This window comes from Cetorhinus maximus, chromosome 9, assembly GCF_964194155.1.
Source record: "Cetorhinus maximus chromosome 9, sCetMax3.hap1.1, whole genome shotgun sequence".
Classification (NCBI taxonomy): Eukaryota; Metazoa; Chordata; class Chondrichthyes; order Lamniformes; family Cetorhinidae; genus Cetorhinus; species Cetorhinus maximus.
In genome coordinates this window covers 46,106,765-46,130,038 of record NC_135887.1, presented here as the reverse complement: position 1 = coordinate 46,130,038, position 23,274 = coordinate 46,106,765, and the positions used below count along the sequence as shown (strand labels likewise).

General features: G+C 46.6%; 1 protein-coding gene across 1 annotated transcript in view; it reads left to right on the top strand.

The window, feature by feature from the left end:
- Nucleotides 1-13,366: 13,366 nt before the first annotated feature.
- The window catches only part of LOC144684618 (sodium- and chloride-dependent GABA transporter 1), a 138,582-nt gene continuing 128,674 nt past the window's right edge, over nucleotides 13,367-23,274 (top strand). Inside the window, exon 1 of the mRNA XM_078548628.1 lies at nucleotides 13,367-13,667. Within this exon, the coding sequence (XP_078404754.1) occupies nucleotides 13,430-13,667 (238 nt within the window). The 5' untranslated portion in view covers nucleotides 13,367-13,429. The remainder of the gene's footprint in view (nucleotides 13,668-23,274) is intronic.

The following is a 23,274-nucleotide window of genomic DNA, read 5'->3' as shown; positions in this document are numbered from 1 at the left end:
GCCAACTCGGTCAGTAGTGGTGCTACTGAACCATTCTTGATGATGGGCATTGAAGTTACCCCACCCAATGTGCTTCTTCCAAGTGGTGTTCAACATGAGGAGCACTGATTCATTAGCTAAGGTAAGGTGGTAGATGATAATCAGTAGGAGGTTTCCTTGCCCATGTTTGACCTGGTGCCATGATTCCTCATGGGGTCCAGAGTAAATGTTGAGCACTTCCAAGGCAACTTCCTCCCGATCTGCATACCACTGTGCTGCCATCTCTGGTGGATCTGTCCTACTGGTGGGACAGGACATATCCAGAGATGGTGTTGGAGGAGGAGGGACATTGGCTGTAAGATATGATTCTGTGAGTGTGGCTATGTCAGACTGTTGTTTGACTATGGGATAGCTCTTCCAATTTTGACACAAGTCCATCTTCCAGGTGAGGCATTAAGCCAAGGCCCTGACTGCCTTCTTAAGTGAACATAAAGATCCCCTGGCAGCGAATGTAGTTGTCATTTCCCAGTGCCTCGGTCAATGCCAGATGAACTGTCCGGTTTTGTTCTTTTTGACTTTGCTGTAGTGGTTTGATACAACTGAGTGGCTTGTTAGGCCATTTCATAGGGCAGTGTAAGAGTCAAGAGTTCTATGGGTCTGGAGTCACATATAGGCCAGACTGGATAAGGACAGCAGATTTCCTTCCCTATGGGACATTAGTGAATCAGAAGGGTTTTTATGACAATCTGGTAGTTTCATGATCACCATTACAGAATTAAATTTAAATTCTACCAGCTGCTATAGTAAGATTGGAACTTGTGCCCCCTCAACATTAATCAGGGCCTCTGGATTACAAGTTCAGAAACATTACCACCATATCACTATTCCCTATTGTAGAGTTAATAGAGATCATTGAACAGATATCATTTAATTTCATTTCAGAAGTTCAAGTACATATGTTGTGATGTAAATTTTCACTGCATGATAGTTGTGAGAGAAAACATTGGCAGTTTGGACTTAGTGTCAAGGCTGTACATAAATCAGAATCAAATGTGTTTTTGGATTGAGGTCTTGGTCCCTGGTGTTTGGTTGAATGGGGAAGAGGGAAAACAGTAATGAAGAATCCTGCTCTCTCTGTCTGCAGTTGTGGCTTGGCTTGAAGCAGGATGCCACTCTTGACATCCTTCCCTTTCATCTGCACTCCTACTTGAGAGATATTTGGCTGCTCACATGAGCCAACAAGAAAGCATCTGAGACCACTAATTCTATGCAGAGACTGGACATTATTCATTCAGGCAAGGCCCATAAGATGTTTATCCACAGTTAGCTGTAGAAAGGGATATGCATTGTCACAGCGGGGTTGAGGTAGGGGTGGGGGTGTGTTTGCACCCTCTTGCAAGTAGCAGTGAAAGTTGTGCTGGGCCGCATGAGTGGGTAGTGAGTGTAGTGTTCAATTGCTCAGTGTTTGATTATGTGTGTCTGTTGACTGCTCACTGTGTGTGATTAGTTACGGCTGGGTGTGGCCACTTAGAGAGAAAGCCCGAACTGAGGATTGCTGTTGTAAGCATATATTTTAAAGCATTGTAAATATAACTCCTCCAACACACATTAAAATTGGCATATCATCTCTGGATGTCTCTAGGCTTAAAACACAAGTGAGGAGAGAAGTTTCCCTCTCCAGTGAGTTGTATCACTGGCTTTTTGTACTATTTACCAGAATGGTTGTCTATGGGAGTATGATTGGAATATGTAATACAGTATGCCCTTCCATGAATCATCTGCAGAAAGGGTTGAAAATTGTGACATTTATGTGGGATACAGTACAACTGTTATCTTGAGTGGCATCCTATGCACTTGCCAAATGCAACAATTGTAAGGATTTGTCTGTATCTCTTGTTCCCTGCTCTCTTATCTGGTGTTCACTGTTGGCCTCCCCCTGGAATTAGTAGTATTAGCAATTGGGAGAGTGGTGGATGAGGCTATATCAGCTAAAGGATAGAATAAAAGTTTGTAGCCCTTTTCCACCTTTCTTTTTATAGTTTCCCTGGAACTTTTCAGGTCAACAGCTAATTGTCCTTTGCCGTATTCTGACTGATTGTTATGAAAACCACATCAAACTTTTTTTTCAAAAGGCTGAAGAATTTTTCAGAAACTTATTAAGGCTCCAAAAAAAACTTACATATCAGTTTACCTTGAGAATTTAAAATAAACTTACCAGGATTTTATTGTATCACTTAAGTGCTGATATTAAACACCAGTACATAGCAAAACACACATGGTCAAACAATGGTCCTGTGTTCCATTCATGGTGAAATCTCTGACTAGAAATTGATCAGTGGATTAAAGACATGAAAAATTTATTTGATTTTTCCATTTTTGTCTTTCTAGTTTATCAGGTTTTTCATGTAACTGTATGTAATGCATGCAGATAAATATTGTGAATCACCTTTACATTGGATGTTTGATACTATTCATGTTTTATTACAATGTGGAGAATGCAGCATCAACTTTGAAAGTATCTTTTATTGCTTCTCAATAACTGACTTTTGTATCTCAGCCTACCTATAAAAATTAAACTGTGACATTTGAACATGAATTATTGTCTTGTGATTTCTTTCCTTGTGATTTTAGTGTCATTTCTGATGATGAAAGCATAAGGTAATCAACAGGTAGCATCAAGTGAAGTAGTCACTTGTTGGCAGAACTGGCTGTGTCTGTGGAAGGAATGGGGAGTGTGGCCATTTTGTTTGGTTTTTTAATTTTCAACTTTGCTAGGATTTGAGAAGAATGTAATCTATTTAACTTTATTTACTGGTCATCTTTGTCTGAATGCTTTCTCAATTAAATGCATAAAAGAAACCAAGCACTCCTTCATCTCTGACTTTTTTTGATATATGTATCCAGCGAGTTGTACCTGGTTAATTAAAGTTTTAGAACTTGGTTTTACAGATTGTTTTCATAGGTTGGTATGCTGCATCTGTTTTCCATAATTATTAAAACCTTTGTAGTAATTGACTGACAGATAATTTTAGAACATATGTTATTTGGGTATGACGTTGGAAAATTCTAGCTTATTTTAAAATAATCTTTTCAAATTATTTGAAAATGAGAATCTAGTAAGTGATTGCAATGCTTCATTAAAAGAATTTTAATTTTATTTTCTTCTCTGTGATCAACATTTTATCTAAAGCCAATGTAAATATGTCTGTATTCCTTATTATCCTCACCATCTTTTAGCTATCGGGTCATTTAAGCATTAACAGTTTTCTCCAGAAGGAAAAGATCTCTGAAGTGTTTGACGTATTTCCACTATTAAAATAAATGTATTCAGCTTCAATCACTGCTTCCATTCCAGTATACTGTGGCATTTTTTTTCCTCCAAAACATAAATTTTTGGAAGTGTGAGCATCAGCCTGCAATGATGCATGTAAAGTTAAATAGAGTCATCTAATGATCAGAGATGTGATTGATATAAAAACACCATGTGCCTGGTGAACAGCGATGGCATTTTGGATTTGAGAAATGCTGCAGATGCTGTTCGACTAGACGGCAAAGGATTACACGGAGCCAAAACCGGGTTGCAAGTAGAAGGTCTACAACTTTAGAATCATTTGAGACTGAAAGGAAATGTCACGGAAGCAAGGAGAAAAGGAAACAGGGCTTTGATTTGTATGCAACAGCGATGGGCCTGGGGGACAAAACAAAGTTCAGGCCAGGACCTCACTGTAAGCAATAAGCGAGGAAGTGATTGATGTGTACAATGTATTCGTGGACAATGAGGAAAAGGAGAAATGGAAAACAAAGTTATTAAATAGACAAGCTCAAAAGAAATTTCACATCTCAGGTGTATGGTATCCATGAAAACATGCATTTAGTACCAAGTTTCACATTCAAAGAGAAAGCATTGCTCAATATATAACTAGAAAAAAGGCCAAGGCTTCATGAGTGCTGACTCCTTGTAAAGCAGCCTCATTTGAAAACAGAATTGTAATTGATCAAGCAGAGCCAGAATATGAAAGAGAAAAATAATATCGACATCTACAGAAAGCAGTTGATATTTGCAGAGCAGCAGAAGCCAGCAGAACACCTGGGAGAGGAGCAAATGTCACTTTATATAATGGAAGGATAAAACAGATCAAGCTGATCAATATAGATCATCTCAGATGTATGCTATCCATGAAAACATGCATTTAGTACCAAGTTTCACGTTCAAAGAGAAAGCATTGCTCACCACTATAACTGGAAATACACCAGGGGGTGAGTTTTCTCCCCATCGGGGGTGTTGGGCAGGAGCGGGCGTAGGCGGGTGCGCAGCCGATCACCACCATTTTATGTGACCGGGTCAATTAAGGCCCGTCCAGCGTGACACATGTCCAGAAGCGCTGAGCACTACCTGTGCAGGCAAGGGGGGTTGCCTGAGTCGGGAAGTGTGCTCTTTTGCATGCAGAAATCTCCCTGAGGCACATTCAGGGAGATTAGTTTAAGTTCTGAAAATTTTAATAAAGAAAAAAAAAATTTAAAACATGTGCCCTCATGTGATAGCATCACATGAGCTGGGACATGTCCATGAATGTTATTAAAAGTTTTTATGAAACTTTAAACACTTACATGAAACCTCATCCTGCCCATGGATGAGGTTCCATGATAAATGCGAACCTTAAGGTTGGACGGGCAGCTCCGTTTATCGTTTTAATTGATATTTAAATGGCCTTAATAGGCCTCTGACAGTTTGGCGGGCGTGCAGCCGACTCAGATGAAAATCTGAATGACGCGCCGTGACATTGGGACGCACGCCCGACGTCACGGTGCGTAATTTTACACGCTGACCCGAAAATTCTGGCCCAGAACTAAAACTTCCTAATATTTTATCAGACACAAATGTGGCGAAAAGAACAAAACCATTTGGTTAAATAAATATCCAAGCATCCTAATTGGACAAGTAAAACAATAAAAAAGAAAATTAGTCGAATGCCTGAATGAGAGTGATATTTTTATGAATGCAGTTGAATAGTTGATGTGATTTAGAAAGATAACGGTGGGCGGACTGTTGATTTCCCCATGAACAGAAGACAGTTTGTTGTTTTATGTTAAATGCAGGAGTTCTATGCAATGATCAGTGACAGGTAACAAGTAGTATAATGGAGATGGAAACTCTGGCTGGAATTTTCCCATCACGCCCGTGGCGGGTTTTGCGTGGGCAGGAGCAGAGAATCCAGCGGCCGGCAAAAAGTCAGAAATCCACCGGCGTAATAACAGTTTGCAATTCTCCAGATGGCGGGTTTATGGTGGATCAGTTATCCTGCTGACTACTGGCATGAACGCCATTTGCATTCATTAACATGTCATGAATGCTGATTAAAATAGCTGCTCGCCGGGGCCTTGCCAGGCCTTCCAATCTTGCATCACGCCAGCGGGAAATTATGTCGTCCTCAAACCCGTTGGAAAAGGGGGGAGGGAGCGTGCACAAGTCGGACCTCAGTTCGCTGGTAACTCCGAGGGGAGTGGAACATACATAGCCCACCTGCCATAGCACTGCGCCAGTCTTGTTGCAATAAACACCACGCTGCTGGGGCTATAGGGTTGGTTTGCCCCTGCCCTTTTCTTACATTGTCTCGAGGAACACCACTGTGCTGTGGCACTCATGCAGGCCTCCACTTTCAGAAACACTTCAACCGAGGGCAGTTGTGAGGTGCGGGTGGGGTTGATGGACACGAGGGGGGCAATGGGGAGGGAAGGCTGTGGAATGGCAGCTGGGGGAAGGGTGAACATGAGAGGGGCCTTTCTGGGATTGCCCTCTAACGTCTTGTTGCAGCAGTAGTGAACAAGAGCCTGCTTAGAAAAAAAGGATGAAGACCTCCTTGCGATGAAAGCCACTGAAAGCCAATGGCTTCATGAGCACTGTCAAAGGGCAACTCAGATCTCAGGCCATAGAATGCAGGGCCCAGCGCAAATCCAGCAAGACATGCAGGACCAAGGTCGCCATGGTGGTTGCCAGCCTTCCTATGGTGACCTTGAGGTGCTCGCATGTCAGAGCCACGTTCGCTTTAGTCTGTTGAGTGACTGTCGAATCTCTGCCTGATGTTCTGCCAACTGTCGTTGCATCTCCAGTGTAGATTTGGTGGCCACTTCCAGAGGCTCATCATCTGACTCAGACTGAGCGAGTGGCTGGTCTCCAGCAGCCCTCTGAGTGCCAGAGACCTGGGCTGTCCCTGTCCCCGACTGCTGCGGGGACGTGTCAGTGAGGTGATCCCCAGAAAGTGAGCCCGAGCCTAATCTACACCTGTGCCCGACTGACGTGAGTGTCTCTGAGCTGGTGGAGGCTGCGTGTGAGCGCTGTGATGGTTCTTCCGGAGCTTCTTCCTCGGGTGTAGTCTGGGGGCTCACACTGGTGCTGGACAGACTTTGGGGCCTCGATCTGCTGGTGCCTAGAAAATAGAGTTTCAGTTAATGAGCATGAACTAAATAAGACTGCACTGTGACTCACTGTGAGTGTCAGGATTTGATGAAGTGATGGAGCTGTGATCCGTACTGTGTTGGTGGGAGAGGCCGATCTCCCCTTCCCCACAGGAGTGGCCCCTGTCCTCCCCAGACAGCTCAGCTGTGGCCTCCTCAAACTCACTGAGGGCGATGATGTCGGCCGTCCCTCCCACAGTCTGCGCGCTCTCGCGCCTGTTGTGTGCCAGCTTGGCCTGTGTGAAGAAGAAAGAAAGACAGGTGATGAGAAGGGAGGGAGCAGAGGTTGGGTGAGATGCATGTTCCCTGTGTGTGGTGAGCCCTCCCAGAAGGACCAGAGGATGGAATGTGAGCAAAATGATAGATGGGATGGTGGCGATTTGAACATCTTGGTGAGAGAACGAGTGTTGATATGTGTCCCCCGCTATTGGTTACATGAGACCCCTGAAGAGAGTAGCTGTTTGAGTGCATGATGCCATGATGAGAGTTTGATATTGGAGGGTGTTTAAGGATGACTTACCCTGGTGGAGCGGATGAGATCATTCATCTCTTCCTGCACTGGGTGACATTTCGGGTGCGGTCGCCATCCTCACTGACCTGCTCCGCAATGGCCTCCCAGGCTGGAGAGGTGAGGCTGCTGTGCTTCCTGCAGCCATTCCTGGGATAGAGCACTTGCCTTTGTGTCTGCACCTCTCTGATCAAGGCCTCGAGGGCCTGGAGGTGTGTGAGTGGGGTGCTGCCTTCTTCTTGAGGCTCTAGGTTGCCTTCTTCTGGCTGTCAGAAGACAGGTGGGCTGGAGAAAGTGAGATTGTGTGTTGGACTTGCCTTTAAAAATGGTGCCCAGACCTTCTAAACTGCCAGCTGACGGCGAGCGGATGGATTGACTCCTGACCCGCCAGGTGATTCAGACCGATACATGCCTTTGCATAATTAATGACACTCCGAGCGTGAAATTGGGTGCGAGTTCCCACCATTCCGGACAGCGGGGAGAGCACTGCTAAAACTGCCCGCCACCGCACTTAGTCTCATTAATGGAAAATTCTACCCTATAGCAATGGGCCTCTGTTCATTTTTCTCCACTTTTGCATCCAAACATCAAACGCAATGAGAGCACATGTTAAAGGAATATTGGGGGCAGTAAGGAATGGTCTGATGGGAACCAGCACTGCGGTCTGACACTCTCTGATTACACTATTAGCCAGGTCATAGAATGATAGGGTGGGATGGTCCTAACTCAAACAACAGGACATGTAGCAGGTCGGGAACCGATTGACAGTTGGAATGGGCTTTGCCATGGCTCTTCAACTCAGCCATTGCATTCAGATCCCATCTCCGGGTTCCCCAGCCAATCAGAAAGGGCAGGCAGGAATTATGTCTCAAATCTGTCAGAGCAAGGATTTCTAATTAAAGGGACCCTGGAGTGGGTTACAATGATTCAACTGGACAAAGATTCCTGAGGCTGCAGCGATGAAAGGAGTGGCAAAGAAACCTGGGAAGGCTGCCCCCTGGTGCCTCACTCTTATCTGGAGGTGCTGCTATGGAATCGGAGGGACTGAAGTGAGATTATGTTTCCCAACAATGAGAGGAAGAAGGCACTCTCTCCAACCAAGCAACTGTGCATCAAAGAGGTAAAGGAGGTCAGCAGCAGTTGCGTGGTCACTTTAAGCTGGAGGTCAAGGACCTTAGAAGGACTGAAAAGGTGAGTTTTTCTTATTCTTTCACAGGCGTCGCCGACTAGACCATCATTTATTGCCCACCCCTAATTGCCCTTGAGAAGAGGGTGGTGAGCTGCCTTATTGAACCGCTGCAGTCCCTGTGGTGTAGGTACACCCACAGTGCCGTTAGGAAGGGAGTTTCAGGATTTTGACCCAACGACAGTGAAGGAACAACAAAATAGTTCCAAGTCAGGATGGTGTGTGGCTTGGGGTAGAACCTGAAGTTGGTGGTGTTCCCACGCACCTGCTGCCCTTGTCCTTCTAGGTGGTAAAGTTCACAGGTTTGAACAATGCTGTCAAAAGAGTCTTGAGTTGCTGCAATGCATCTTGTTTCTGGCACACACTGCTGCTACTGTATGTCAGTGGTGGAGGGACTGAATGTTGAAAGTGGTGAATGGGGTGTCAGTCAAGTGGGCTGCTTTGTCCTGGATGGTGTCGAGCTTCTTGAGTCTCATTGGAGCTGCACTCATCCAGGCATGTGGAGAGTATTCCATCACACTCCTGACTTGTGCCTTGTAGATGGCGGACAGGCTTTGGGGAGTCAAGAGATGAATTACTCCCTGCAGGATTCCTAGCCTCTGACCTGCTCTTGTAGCTACAGTATTTATATGGCTAGTCCATTTCAGTTTCTGGTCATTGGCAACCCCGGATGTTGATAGTGGGGGATTCATCAATAGTAATGCCATTGAATGTCAAGGGGAGATGGTTCGATTCTTTCTTGCTGGAGATGGTCATTGCCTGACACTTGTGTGGCATGAATGTTACTTACCATTTATCTGCCCAAGGCCAAATATTGTCCAGGTCTTGCTGCATATTGGCACAGATTGCTTCAGTATCTGAGGAGTTGCGAATGGTGCTGAACATTGTGCAGTCATCAGTAAACATCCCCACTTCTGACCTTATGATGGAAGGAAGGTCATTGATGAATCAGCTGAAGATGGTTGGGCCTAGGACACTACATTGAGGAACTCCTGTAGTGATGTCCCGGGGCTGAGATGCTTGACCTCCAACAACCACAACCATCTCCCTTTGTGCTAGATATGACTCCAGCCAACAGAGAGTTTTCCCCCTGATTTCCATTGATTTCAGTTTTGCGAGAGTTCCTTGATGCCACACTCAGTCAAATGCAGCCTTGATGTCAAGAGTAGTCACTCTCACCTCACCTCAAGTTCAGCTCATTTGTTCAGGTTTGGGCCAAGGCTGTAATGAGGACAAGAGCTGAGCGGCCCTGGTGGGACCCAAACCGAGTACCAGTGAGCAGTGCTGTGTAAGAGCTGCTTGATAGCACCTTCCCTCACTTTGCTGATGATCGTGAGTAGACCATTGGGGTTGTAATTGGCCTGGTTGGACTTGTCCTGCTTTTTGCGTACAGGACATACCTGGGCAATTTTCCACATTGCCGGGTAGATGCCAGTGTTGTAGCTGTATTGGAACAGCTTGGCTAGGGGTGCAGCTTGTTCTGGAGCACAAGTCTTCAGTTCTATTGCTGAATGTTGCCAGGGCCCACAGCTTTTGCATTATCCAGTGCTTCAGCTGTTTCTTGATGTCACATGGAGTGAACCAAATTAGATAAACACTGGCATCTGTGATGCTGGGCACCTCAAGAGGAGGCCGAGGTGGACCATCCACTCATTCCTTCTGGCTGAAGATGGTTGCAAATGCTTTAGCCTTGACCTTTGCACTGTTATGCTGGGCTGCCCCATCATTGAGCATGGGGATATTCATGGAGCCACCTCCTCCTGTTAGTTGTTTAATTGTCCAATACTATTCATGACTGGATGTGGCAGGACTGCAGAGCTTAGACCTGATCTGTTGGTTGTGGGATTTCTCAGCTCTGTCTACCGCATGCTGCTTCTGCAGTTTAGCACGCAAGTAGTCCTGTGTTTTGCAACTTCACCAGGTTGACACCTCATTTTTAGGTATGACTCGTGCTGTTCCTGGCATGCCCTCCTGCACTCTTCATTGAACCAGGGTTGAACCCCCAGCTTGTTGGTAATGGTGGAGTAGGGATATGCTGGGCCATGAGGTTACAGATTGTGGTTGATTACAATTCTGCTGCTGTTGATGGCCCACAGCACCTCACAGATGCCCAGTTTTGAGTTGCTAAATTTGTTTCAAAATCTATCCCATTTAGCACAGTGGTAGTGCCACACAACACGATGGAGGGTTTCGTGAATATTAAGATGGGACTTCATCTCCACAAGGACCATGCAGTGGTCACTCTTATCAATACTGCAATGGACATGTTGGTGAGGATGAGGTCATGTATGTTTTTCCATCTTGTTGGTTCCCTCACCACCCGCTGCAGACCCAGTCTAGCAGATATGTCCTTTAGGACTTGGCCAGCTCAGTCAGTAGTGGTGCTACCGAGCACTCTTGGTGATGGACATTGAAGTTCCCCACCCAGAGGCCATTCTGTGTTCTAGACACCCTCAGTGCTTCTTCCAAGTGGTGTTCAACATGGAGGGGTATTGATTCATCAGCTGAGGTGGGGTGGGGGTCGGGGTGGGGATGGGGAGGGGGTAGTATGTCATAATCAGCAGGAGGTTTCCTGGCCCATGTTCGGCCCGGTGCCATGAGACTTCAATGTTGAGGACTCCCAGAGCAACTCCCTCGCTACTGTATACCACTGTGTCACCGCTTATGGTGGGTCTGTCCTGCCGGTGGGGCAGCACATACCCAGGATTGGTGATGGTGGTGTCTGGGTCATTGTCTGACAGCTATGATTCCGTGAGTATGGCTACTAGTCTATGGGATAGCTCTCCCAGTTTTGGCACAAGCCCCCAGATGTTAGTAAGGAGGACCCTGCAGGGTTGACAGGGCTGAGTTTGTCGTTGTCGTTTCCGATGCCTTGGTTGATGCCGGGTAGTCCGTCTGGTTTAATTCCTTTTTGACTTTGTAGTGGTTTGATACAACTGAGTGGCTTGCTAGGCCATTTCAGAGGGCATTTAAGAGTCAACTGCATTGTTGTGGGTCTGGAGTCACATGTAGGGCAGACCTGGTAAGGTCAGCAGATTTCCTTCCCTAAAGGACATGTGAACCAGGTGGATTTTTTTCCTGACAATCAGCAATGGTTTAATGGTCACTATTACTGAGACAAGCTTTATAATTCCAGATTTATTAATTGAAGCTGCCATGGTGAGATTTGAACCCTTGTCCCCAAAGCATTAGCCTGGGCTTCTGGATTACTAGTCCAGTGGCATAACCACTACAATAGCACCTCCCTCCCAAAGTGGCATAACAATTCCAGGTGTTAAACCCCACACTCTGGGCAGGATTTTACGCGTTGGTGAGCGGGGTCGGGGCCCGTTCGCCGATGCATAAAATGACGTGCGGTGACCTCGGGTGGAACTCCCAACGTCACCGCACCCCATTTAAATTTTCAGGAAGGCGGGGGCGCAGCGAAATCACCTGCACGCACGTCGACCTGTCAATGGCCAATTGAGGTCATTGACAGAGGCAATTAAGTAATTAAAGGACCTGCCCGTCCAACCTTAAGGTTGGCGGGCAGGCCGGGAGCCCCGGCGCGAATTGGAAAAAGCATGAAACCTCATCCATGGGCGGGATGAGGTTTCATGTAGAGTTTTAAAATTTTTAATAAAGTTTTTGTGAAAATTATGGACATGCCCCAACTCATGTGAGATTGCCACATGAGGGGACATGTTAGGAAAGTTTTATTTTTCTATTTTTATCTTTTTGACATTTACAGCTGATCTCCCTGAGGCAGCACTTAGCCTCAGGGAGATGAATGCGCTCTATCGTGCGCATGCGCGGAAGAGCGCACTCTCGATTTTGGGAATCCCCCCCAGCCCACACAGGGAGCGCATAGTGCTTCTGTGTGGACGTCACGCTGGGCAGGCCTTAATTGGCCAGCCCACATAAGATGTCGCAGCGCCCCCAATCGGAAGCGCGCCAATGTGCACCCACCATTCAGCTTCCCCCACAATGGGGGGAAAATTCAGCCCGCTGACTTTCCCAGATTCTTCTACACAACACTCCTCAGATCAACACACCTTGCAGTTTCAAACAAACCCCTCTCTCCAAGCACCTCACATGCCCATCTAAGCATCCAACACTCACATTCATCCTCTTCGTATTGCAATGATCTTGACAGTCACTGGAAATGCGTGCCAACCTGGTCCACTTTTGGGGGTTTTAACTCTCATCAAGCACCCAAACCTGCCTCCTCTTGCCCATAAAAATTTCTCCCATCGAATTTTATAGCACAGAACAAGGTCATTCACCTCATTGCACCTTTGCCAGTTGTCTGAAAGGGTGAACCATTAGTTCAAATTTCCACTGCCTGTTCCACAAAGCCTTTAAAAAAACATTCTTCAAATAATGTATTCACCCCCATTTTCAAAGCTGCATTGAATCTTGTTCCCACAACTGTTTCTGGTTGGGCAAGTCCTATAAACCCTACTCATCAAATGGAACTTGTAACTTGCACCTTCATTGTTTTGCTGATAATTTTAAATATATGGACTAATTGATTATTCCTTACAATACTTTGGATCATTTTCGCAGTCTCTTCCAAAATTCCTGAGATCATCAAATGTCAGCAGGTGCATGTCTCAATAAGCCTTTTTACTTGATTGGAGTCATTGGTCAACTGTGTACTGTGCTTTTGACATACATTTTTATTTCAAAGTTTAGAAGTATCCTGAAGATTTCTTAAGCAAGTGTTGTCTTGCCCTCAAAACATTCTAGATTCTCATTGATTGAGGCTAACTAGATTACAGAAAAAAATGACTTTAAGCATATTGTTAATAAACTTATTATGCTTCCTGATCTTCTGTATTACATCACATAAATACTAATCTTATTGATGATGAAAATGGGGATTAATTAAAACTCAATATGACTGGCTTTTACCATCTTTGATTTCATATAAAGGATCTTTTAATCTGGCTGACAGCTAACAATTTTTCAATTCAGAACCTTGAACCTTGAACCTCTTAACACTTGCAGAAATCACATGTGAATTATTTCTTTTGCGTTCATCTCTTGCTAGAAAGTTCATATTGAATAATCTAAAATTACACTTTAAACAAGTTCAGATAAATTGAATAACCTGGAAATGATACACAGTAAAGGTTAATAATTAAAAAATGAGAATTTCCTCAATTGCTTATGCACAAGACTTGAATGTTTAACTTCTGCTCCTGTTATCAGGCCAATGGCATCATAAGGTAATGATTGCTGGGCGTACATTTTGAAATGCACAAACAGTTTTGTTTTACCGCGTGTTAGGTTGCTCTTTCAGTTATTTTAAAATAACCATGAAGAATATTGAAATATCCAACCCCATGGAAAATATAAACTCCTTGAAGACAAGAAAAGATATTTTCGAATGTGATGTCACTGCGCAGAATGTTGAAAATGTTAATAAGAATGAAAATGTCCAGACTAGAGTGACTTGGACTCGAAATATTGAGTTCACATTGGCTGGAATCGGCTACTCAGTGGGATTGGGAAATGTCTGGAGATTCCCCTTCCTGTGCTTTCGGAGCGGAGGAGGTATTTTTGCTTTAGTAACAATCTGTGTAGTATGTGATTCTGAAACCCTGAGACTATTGCTTTTGTGATGATGAACAATTAACTTTACAGACCTCATATGGGTATACAGCTGAATCAAGATTTATTTTATTTCAGTTCCTTAAAAGCTTCTTAATCATTTTCCTGGTTTGAACTACTCTTTAGTTGCAATGTAGATGTGCATTGATCTGATAGTTTCATTGAAATAATTTGCTGAACCTGAAATACAACAAACTAACAACTAAGGGATAAACAGCAACTTAGGTTTATATAGCATCTTTAATGTAATAAAATGCCCCAAGGTGCTTCACAGGAGCATTATAAACAGAATTCAACGCTGGACCACGTAAGGGACAAGTGACCAAAAGCTTGGTCAAAGAAGTTAGTTTTAGGGAGTGTGTTCAAGGAGGAAAGGTAGAGAGATGGAGAAGGTTAGAGGGGGAATTCTACAGTTTAGGGCCTAGAGCTGAAGGCCAACGGTGGGATGATTAATATCAGGGAGGCTCAGTAGTCCAGAATTAAAGGAACTCAGGTATCTTAGAAGGTTGTGGGAGTGGAAGAGATTACAAATTTAGTGTTACAACTCAGATAACCAGGCGATGAAGGATAGAACTGGAGCCAAGTCTTTATACAGTTAGAAGCTTTTATTTATAGACATGCATATTGCATACAAACACACCAAAGCTCCTTAACCTTCCAAACCCATGACCACTACCATCTACAATGACAAGGGCAGCAGATAGATGGGAACACCACCACCTGGGAGACCCCCTCCAAACCATTCACCATCTTGACTTGGAAATATATCACTGTTCCTTCACTGTCACTGGGTCAAAATCCTGGAACTCCCTCACTAACAGCACCATGGGTGTACCTACAGCACTACAGCACATGGACTGCAGCGGTTCAAGAAGGCAGCTCACCACCACCACCTCAAGGGCAATTAGGGATGGGCAATAAATGCTGGGCTAGCCAGTGAAGCCCACATCCCTTGAATGAATAAAAAAAATATCGTGCACCTCCAACCCAACCACCACAGTTTCAGAGTGTGTCTATGGGTATGAGCACAGGTGAATTGCTAATTAATGTTCATCACCTAATTACAATTAAACAGCCAATTAATATACAATTAACCAGTGGCAGTTAGTGGGGCCTGTGCTCAGCTTCATTTTTGCCCCCCACCCCCACCCCAACCCTGCACACAACCCAAAACTATTTCACCAACATCCTCACAGTCAATAACTGCTTCGGCAATGCTATCATTTAACCTCAATTCTCTCCACTCAAGAAAAAGCTTAGAGGCACGAACAAGATGGTATAATTTAAAACATGTATGTGAATGAGTGCCCTCATGGCGCAATTGGTTGGCACGTGACAGGATTGAGGTGTGTGTGCAATGCCAAGGTTGTGAGTTCAAGCCAAACCTAGAGGAACTTCTGTTGAGCAGCTCACGTTGTGAAAAACATGAGCTTTTAACTGGCGGTGGAATGGGACCCGGGGCAATCTAGAACAATAAAATAATTTAATTGGAAGAGGTCAATTTCTATGGATTGAGAACGGATCTGCCCTGGCTAAATGCCTCAAGTATCAACATAAATGCTTCAAAGACTCAGCAGATGAAGCAGCTTCTGTGGAGAGAGAAAAATGAAGGCAATGATCCTTCTGATATCAAAATCAAAAATACCTGGAAAAACTCAGCAGGTCTGGCAGCATCTGCGGAGAGGAACACAGTTAACGTTTCGAGTCTGCATGACTCTTCAACAGAACTAAGGAGAAATAAAAAAGGGGTGAAATATAAGCTGGTTTAAGGGGTGGGGGTGGGGTTGGGACAAGAGAGCTGGATAGAGGGCCAGTGATAGGTGGAGATAACCAAAAGATGTCACAGACAAAAGGACAAAGAGGTCTTGAAGGTGGTGATATTATCTAAAGAAATGTGCTAATTAAGGGTAGAAAGCAGGACAAGCGAGGTACAGGTAGCCCTAGTGGGGGTGGGGTGGGTTGAAGGAATCGAAAAAGGCTAAAAGGTAGAGATAAAACAATGGATAGAAATACATTTTAAAATAATGGAAATAGGTGGGAAAAGAAAAATCTATATAAATTATTGGAAAAAACAAAAAGGAGGGGGAAAAATCAGAAAGGGGGTGGGGATGGAGGAGAGAGTTCATGATCTAAAATTGTTGAACTCAATATTCAGTCCGGAAGGCTGTAAAGTGCCTAGTCGGAAGATGAGGTGCTGTTCCTCCAGTTTGCGTTGAGCTTCACTGGAACAATGCAGCAAGCCAAGTGGGCATGAGAGCAGGGTGGAGTGTTGAAATGGCAAGCGACAGGGAGGTCTGGGTAATGCTTGCGGACAGACCGAAGGTGTTCTGCAAAGCAGTCACCCAGTCTGTGTTTGGTCTCTCCAACGTAGAGGAAACCACATTGGGAGCAACGAATGCAGTAGACTAATGAAGTACAGGTGAAATGCTCCTTCACTTGAAATGAGTGTTTGGGCCCTTGGACGGTGAGGAGAGGGCAAGTGAAGGGGCAGGTGTTGCATCTTCTGCGGTTGCATGGGAAGGTACCGTGGGGGGTAGGGGGGGGGTTGAGTTGTAGGGGGTGATGGAGGAGTGGACCAGGGTGTCACGGAGGGAACGATCCCTATGGAATGCCGCCATGGGGCTGAAGGGAAGATGTTTTTGGTGGTGTCATCATGCTGGAGTTGGCGGAAATGGCGGAGGATGATCCTTTGAATGCAGAGGCTAAATGAGGACAAGGGGGACCTATCATGTTTCTGGGAAGGAGAAGAAGGTGTGAGGGCGGATGCGCGGGAGATAGGCAGGACACGGTTGAGGGCCCTGTCAACCACCGTGGGTGGAAAACCTCGGTTAAGGAAGAAGGAGGACATGTCAGAGGAACTGTTTTTGAAAGTGATATCATCAGAACAGATGCGGCGGACGCAAAGGAACTAAGAGAATGGGATGGAGTCTTTACAGGAAGCTGGGTGTGAGGAGCTGTAGTCGATGTAGCTGTGGGAGTCGGTAGGCTTGTAATGGATATTGGTGGACAGTCTATCATCAGAAATTGAGACAGAGAGGTCAAGGAAGGGAAGGGAAGTGTCAGAGATAGACCATGTGAAAATGATGAAGGGGTGGAAATTGGAAGCAAAATTAATAAAATTTTCCAGGTCCAGACAAGAGCATGAAGCAGCACCAAAGTAATCATCGATGTACCGGAGAAAGAGTTGTGGGAGGTGGCCAGAGTAGGACTGGAACAAGGAATGTTCCACATACCTCATAAAGAGACAGGCATAGCTGGGGCCCATGCAGGTTCCCATAGCCACACCTTTTATTTGGAGGAAGTGAGAGGAGTTTAAGGGTAAATTGTTCAGTGTGAGAACAAGTTCAGCCAGACGGAGGAGAGTAGTGGTGGATGGGGATTGTTCGGGCCTCTGTTCGAGGAAGAAGCGGAGAGCCATCAGACCATCCCGGTGGGGGATGGAGGTGATTGGACGTCCATGGTGAAGAGGAATTGGTTGGGACCAGGGAACTGGAAATTGTTGACATGATGTAGGGTGTCAGAGGAATCACGGATGTAGGTGGGAAGGGACTGGACAAGGGGAGAGAGAATGGAGTCAAGATAGCGAGAAATGAATCCCATGGGGCAGGAACAGGCTGACACGATCAGTCTGCCGGGACAGTTCTGTTTGTGGATTTTGGGTAGGAGGTAGAAGCGGGCCGTCCGAGGTTGGGAGACTATCAGGTTGGAAGCTGTGGAAGGAAGATCTCCAGAGGAGATAAGGTCAGTAACAGTCCTGGAAACAATGGCTTGATGTTCAGTAGTGGGGTCATGGTCCAGGGAGAGGTAGGAGGAAGTGTCTGCGAGTTGACGCTCAGCCTCTGTGAGGTAGAGGTCAGTGCACCAGACAACAACAGCACCACCCTTGTCAGCGGGTTTGATGACAATGTCAGGGTTGGACCTGAGAGAACGGAGTGCAGCAAGTTCAGAGAGAGACAGGTTAGGATGGGTGAGAGGAGCAAAGAAATTGAGATGACTAATGTCACGCCGACAGTTCTCAATGAAAAGATCAAGAGAAGGTAAGAATCCAGAGGGAGGGGTCCAGGTGGAGGGAAAATATTGGAGATGGGTAAAAGGATCCGTTGAATGGGGAGAGGACTCCTGCCCAAAGAAGTGAGCACGGAGACGAAGGCGGCGGAAGAAGAGTTCAGCATCGTGCCGAACCCGAAATTCATTGAGATGAAGGCGTAAGGGTATGAAACTAAGTCCTTTGCTGAGCACTGAACGTTCAGCGTCGGAGAGGGGAAGGTCAGGGGGTATGGTGAATACACGGCCGGGGCTGGGATTGGAAGATGGGATGGGGACAGAGGGGCAGGCAGGGGTGGAGGGTCCTGGATGGGTGTTGGTGTCGATGAGTTGTTGGAGCTTGCGTTCCTTTGCACCTGAAAGAAAGAGACAAAGTTTCTTGTTGAGGCGTCGGATGAGACGAAGAATAAAATGAAACTGGGGGCACGCGCAGCTTTGAAAAAGGGTGTGGAGGTGCTGCTGGAGGGAGAGGTCAGGTGTGTTCATATGGCAACGCATGGCACTGAGTGTGGATCTCAGAATGTGATAAGAACAGCAGTCCGAGGAGCATTGTATGTCCCGGAGATACCTATAATCCTGGGTGGGTTCGAAAGATGAAGGGTGGAACTTCAATTGAAATCCACGTGGGATAAGTACGCTTCTGCCTCCTACCCAAAATCCACAAACAGGACTGTCCCGGCAGACCGATCGTGTCAGCCTGTTCCTGCCCCACGGAACTCATTTCTAGCTATCTTGACTCCATTCTCCCTCCCCTTGTCCAGTCCCTTCCCATCTACATCCGTGATTCCTCTGACACCCTACATCATGTCAACAATTTCCAGTTCCCTGGTCCCAACCAATTCCTCTTCACCATGGACGTCCAATCACCTCCATCCCCCACCGGGATGGTCTGATGGCTCTCCGCTTCTTCCTCGAACAGAGGCCCGAACAATCCCCATCCACCACTACTCTCCTCCATCTGGCTGAACTTGTTCTCACACTGAACAATTTCTCCTTAAACTCCTCTCACTTCCTCCAAATAAAAGGTGTGGCTATGGGTACCCGCATGGGCCCCAGCTATGCCTGTCTCTTTATGGGGTATGTGGAACATTCCTTGTTCCAGTCCTACTCCGGCCCCCTTCCACAACTCTTTCTCCGGTACATCCATGATTACTTTGGTGCTGCTTCACGCTCTCGTCTGGACCTGGGAAATTTTGTTAATTTTGTTTCCAATTTCCACCCCTCCATCATTTTCACATGGTCCATCTCTGACACTTCCCTTCCCTTCCTTGACCTCTCTGTCTCAATTTCTGGTGATAGACTGTCCACCAATATCCATTACAAGCCTACCGACTCCCACACTACAGCTCCTCACACCCCGCTTCCTGTAAGGACTCCATCCCATTCTCTCAGTTCCTTTGCCTCCGTCACATCTGTTCTGGTGATACCATTTCAAAAACAGTTCCTCTGACATGTCCTCCTTCTTCCTTAACCAAGGTTTTCCACCCACGGTGGTTGACAGGGCCCTCAACCGTGTCCAGCCCATCTCCCGCGCATCCGCCCTCACACCTTCTTCTCCCTCCCAGAAACATGATAGGGTCCCCCTTGTCCTCACTTATCACCCCACCAGCCTCTGCATTCAAAGGATCATCCTCTGCCATTTCCGCCAACTCCAGCATGATGACAAAACCAAACACATCTTCCCTTCACCCACCCTGGCGGCATTCCGTAGGGATCATTCCCTCCGTGACACCCTGGTCCACTCCATCATCCCCTACACCTCAATCACCCCCCCCACGGCACCTTCCCATGCAACCGCAGAAGGTGCAACACCTGCCCCTTTACTTCCCCTCTCCTCACCGTCCAAGGGCCCAAACACTCATTTCAAGTGAAGCAGCATTTCATCTGTACTTCCCTCAACTTAGTCTACTGCATTCGTTGCTCCCAATGTGGTTTCCTTTCCATTGGAGAGACCAAACGCAGACTGGGTGACCGCTTTGCAGAACACCTTCGGTCTGTCCGCAAGCATTACCCAGACCTCCCTGTCGCTTGCCATTTCAACACTCCACCCTGCTCTCATGCCCACATGTCCGTCCTTGGCTTGCTGCATTGTTCCAGTGAAGCTCAACGCAAACTGGAGGAACAGCACCTCATCTTCCGACTCGGCATTTTACAACCTTTCGGACTGAATATTGAGTTCAACAATTTTAGATCATGAACTCTCTCCTCCATCCCCACCCCATTTCTGAATTTTCCCCCTCCATTTTGTTTTTTCCAATAATTTATATAGATTTTTCTTTTCCCACCTATTTCCATTATTTTTAAATGTATTTCCATCCATTGTTTTATCTCTACCTTTTAGCCTTTTTCGATTCCCTCACCCCACCCCACCCTCCCCAGGGCTATCTGTACCTTGCTTGCCCTGCTTTCTACCCTTAACTAGCACATACCTTTAGATAATATCACCACCTTCAACAGCTCTTTGTCCTTTTGTCTGTGACATCTTTTGGTTATCTCCACCTATCACTGGCCCTCTATCCAGCTCTCTTGTCCCAACCACCCCCCTTAAACCAGCTTATATTTCACCCCTTTTTTATTTCTCCTTAGTTCTGTTGAAGAGTCATGCAGACTCGAAACATTAACTGTGCTCCCTTCCACAGATGCTGCCAGACCTGCTGAGTTTTTCCAGGTATTTTTGTTTTTGTTTTCGATTTCCAGCATCTGCAGTTTTTTTGCTTTTATCCTTCTGATAGCGCTGATCCTGATCTGTGTGTTTCATCTCAGTACTGACTCATCATCAAATTGTTGTTCAATTTTTTGCCAATTTCTCAGATTGCTAAAAGTCGTGGCAATGATTAATATAATCTAAACCATTTTATACTTATTGGTAATTTAAGAAGTTAGGAATAAGTTAAATATTCAGGATAGAGATTAAAGTCTGTGGTTAAGCTCAATCTTATAAAACAGTTAATTTATACCCGAGCTCACCTCACAACTTATTTATTGCCCTTTAAAATACATCAATATATGAAGTGAGCAATAAAATTCTCAAAGTACATTAGGTGGTGTGGGCAGCAGGGGGGTGGGGTCATTATGTAATTCCCCAACTAGCGGTCTCCAGGTTAATTTAGCTTGTGACTCTCTTCAATCTCTCTCCCCATCTTTACACTAGAGTTTTTAAAAGAAGGACTGAAATGTAACAATGCTTTGAGACAGTCGTGAACAGTGACAATACAGCCGATAAAGTGCTGTTGAGTTGCAGTCACTGTTGCACACAGGAAGCATCCACAAAGAAAATGTGTCCTTTACTGGATAACCTGCTTTTGTGACGCTGGTTGATGGATAGCAGGACTGCAGGGAAAACTCCCTTGCTCTTCGAGAAAGCAGTGCCAACCCGAACCCCCATTAACTCACACAAGAAAAAGGGCTGAAGCTTCAAGAAAACATCAAAACCACCCCCTTTCCCACCTAGGTCCCTCTGAACCCAGAAGGAAAAACCAGTTCGGACCAGTATTCCCAGTTTTACTGGTGTTCCATTTTAGGGCATACAAGACCAGTTTGGACCAGTATTGTTATTACCCAGTTTTTACTGTGTTTTTTTATGAATAGCACTGCAATGGAATGCCATTTGCCTTGCCTCTTGCCCCGTCACCTTCGGTACCACCTCTCCCCACTCCCCAACCCCCCAGTTCTCCCAGTCATTGTTCAGTTCAACCCGAATCCCCAATCGGTTTTTGCAATATTCAGGCTTTCTTTTCCTGCCACCTACAAAGAGAAGGGTTATTATGCAGTAAAATGAAGGTGCTGTGCATCCAGGTCATTTGTCTCTCTCTCCCCAACCCCTCTCGTTTAATAAGCTGTGTTGAAAACTAACCGCCCAGCAATGCAAACTGGGACCTCCGAAAGCTGGAACCGGGTCACCATTCCTCCCCCTGGAACCGTGTCACCATTCCACTCCCTGGAACTGTATCACCATTCCTCCCCCTGGAACCCTGTCACCATTCCTCTCCCTGGAACCGTGTCACCATTCCTCCCCCTGGAACCCTGTCACCATTCCTCTCCCTAGAACCGTGTCGCCATTCCTCTCCCTGGAACCGTGTCGCCATTCCTCTCCCTGGAACCGTGTCACCATTCCTCCCCCTGGAATCCTGTCACCATTCCTCTCCCTGGAACTGTATCACCATTCCTCTCCCTGGAACCGTGTCACCATTCCTCCCCCTGGAACCCTGTCACCATTCCTCCCCCTGGAACCATGTCACCATTCCTCCCCCTGGAACCCTGTCGCCATTCCTCCCCCTGGAACCCTGTCACCATTCCACTCCCTGGAACCCTGTCACCATTCCTCCCCCTGGAACCCTGTCACCATTCCTCTCCCTGGAACCGGGTCTCCATTCCTCCCCCTGGAACCGGGTGTCCATTCCTCTCCCTGGAACCCTGTCACCATTCCTCTCCCTGGAACCCTGTCACCATTCCTCCCCTGGAACCGGGTCACCATTCCTCTCCCTGGAACCGTGTCACCATTCCTCCCCCTGGAACCCTGTCACCATTCCTCTCCCTGGAACCGGGTCACCATTCCTCTCCCTGGAACCCTGTCACCATTCCTCCCCCTGGAACCCTGTCACCATTCCTCCCCTGGAACCGGGTCACCATTCCTCTCCCTGGAACCCTGTCACCATTCCTCTCCCTGGAACTGTATCACCATTCCTCTCCCTGGAACTGTATCACCATTCCTCTCCTTGGAATCCTGTCACCATTCCTCCCCCTGGAACCCTGTCACCATTCCTCTCCCTGGAACCCTGTCACCATTCCACTCCCTGGAACCGTGTCACCATTCCTCTCCCTGGAACCGTGTCACCATTCCTCCCCCTGGAACCCTGTCACCATTCCTCTCCCTGGAACCGTGTCACCATTCCTCCCCCTGGAAGCCTGTCACCATTCCTCTCCCTGGAACCGTGTCACCATTCCTCTCCCTGGAACCCTGTCACCATTCCTCTCCCTGGAACCCTGTCACCATTCCTCCCCCTGGAACCCTGTCACCATTCCTCCCCCTGGAACCGTGTCACCATTCCTCCCCCTGGAAGCCTGTCACCATTCCTCTCCCTGGAACCGTGTCACCATTCCTCTCGCTGGAATCCTGTCACCATTCCTCTCCCTGGAACCGTGTCACCATTCCTCTCCCTGGAACCGTGGCACCATTCCTCTCCCTGGAACTGTATCACCATTCCTCTCCATGGAACCGTGTCACCATTCCTCTCGCTGGAATCCTGTCACCATTCCTCTCCCTGGAACCGTGTCACCATTCCTCTCCCTGGAACCGTGGCACCATTCCTCTCCCTGGAACTGTATCACCATTCCTCTCCATGGAACCGTGTCACCATTCCTCGCCCTGGACCCCTGTCACCATTCCTCTCCCTGGAACCCTGTCACCATTCCTCTCCATGGAACCGTGTCACCATTCCTCGCCCTGGAACCCTGTCACCATTCCACTCCCTGGAACTGGGTCACCATTCCTCCCCCTGGAACCCTG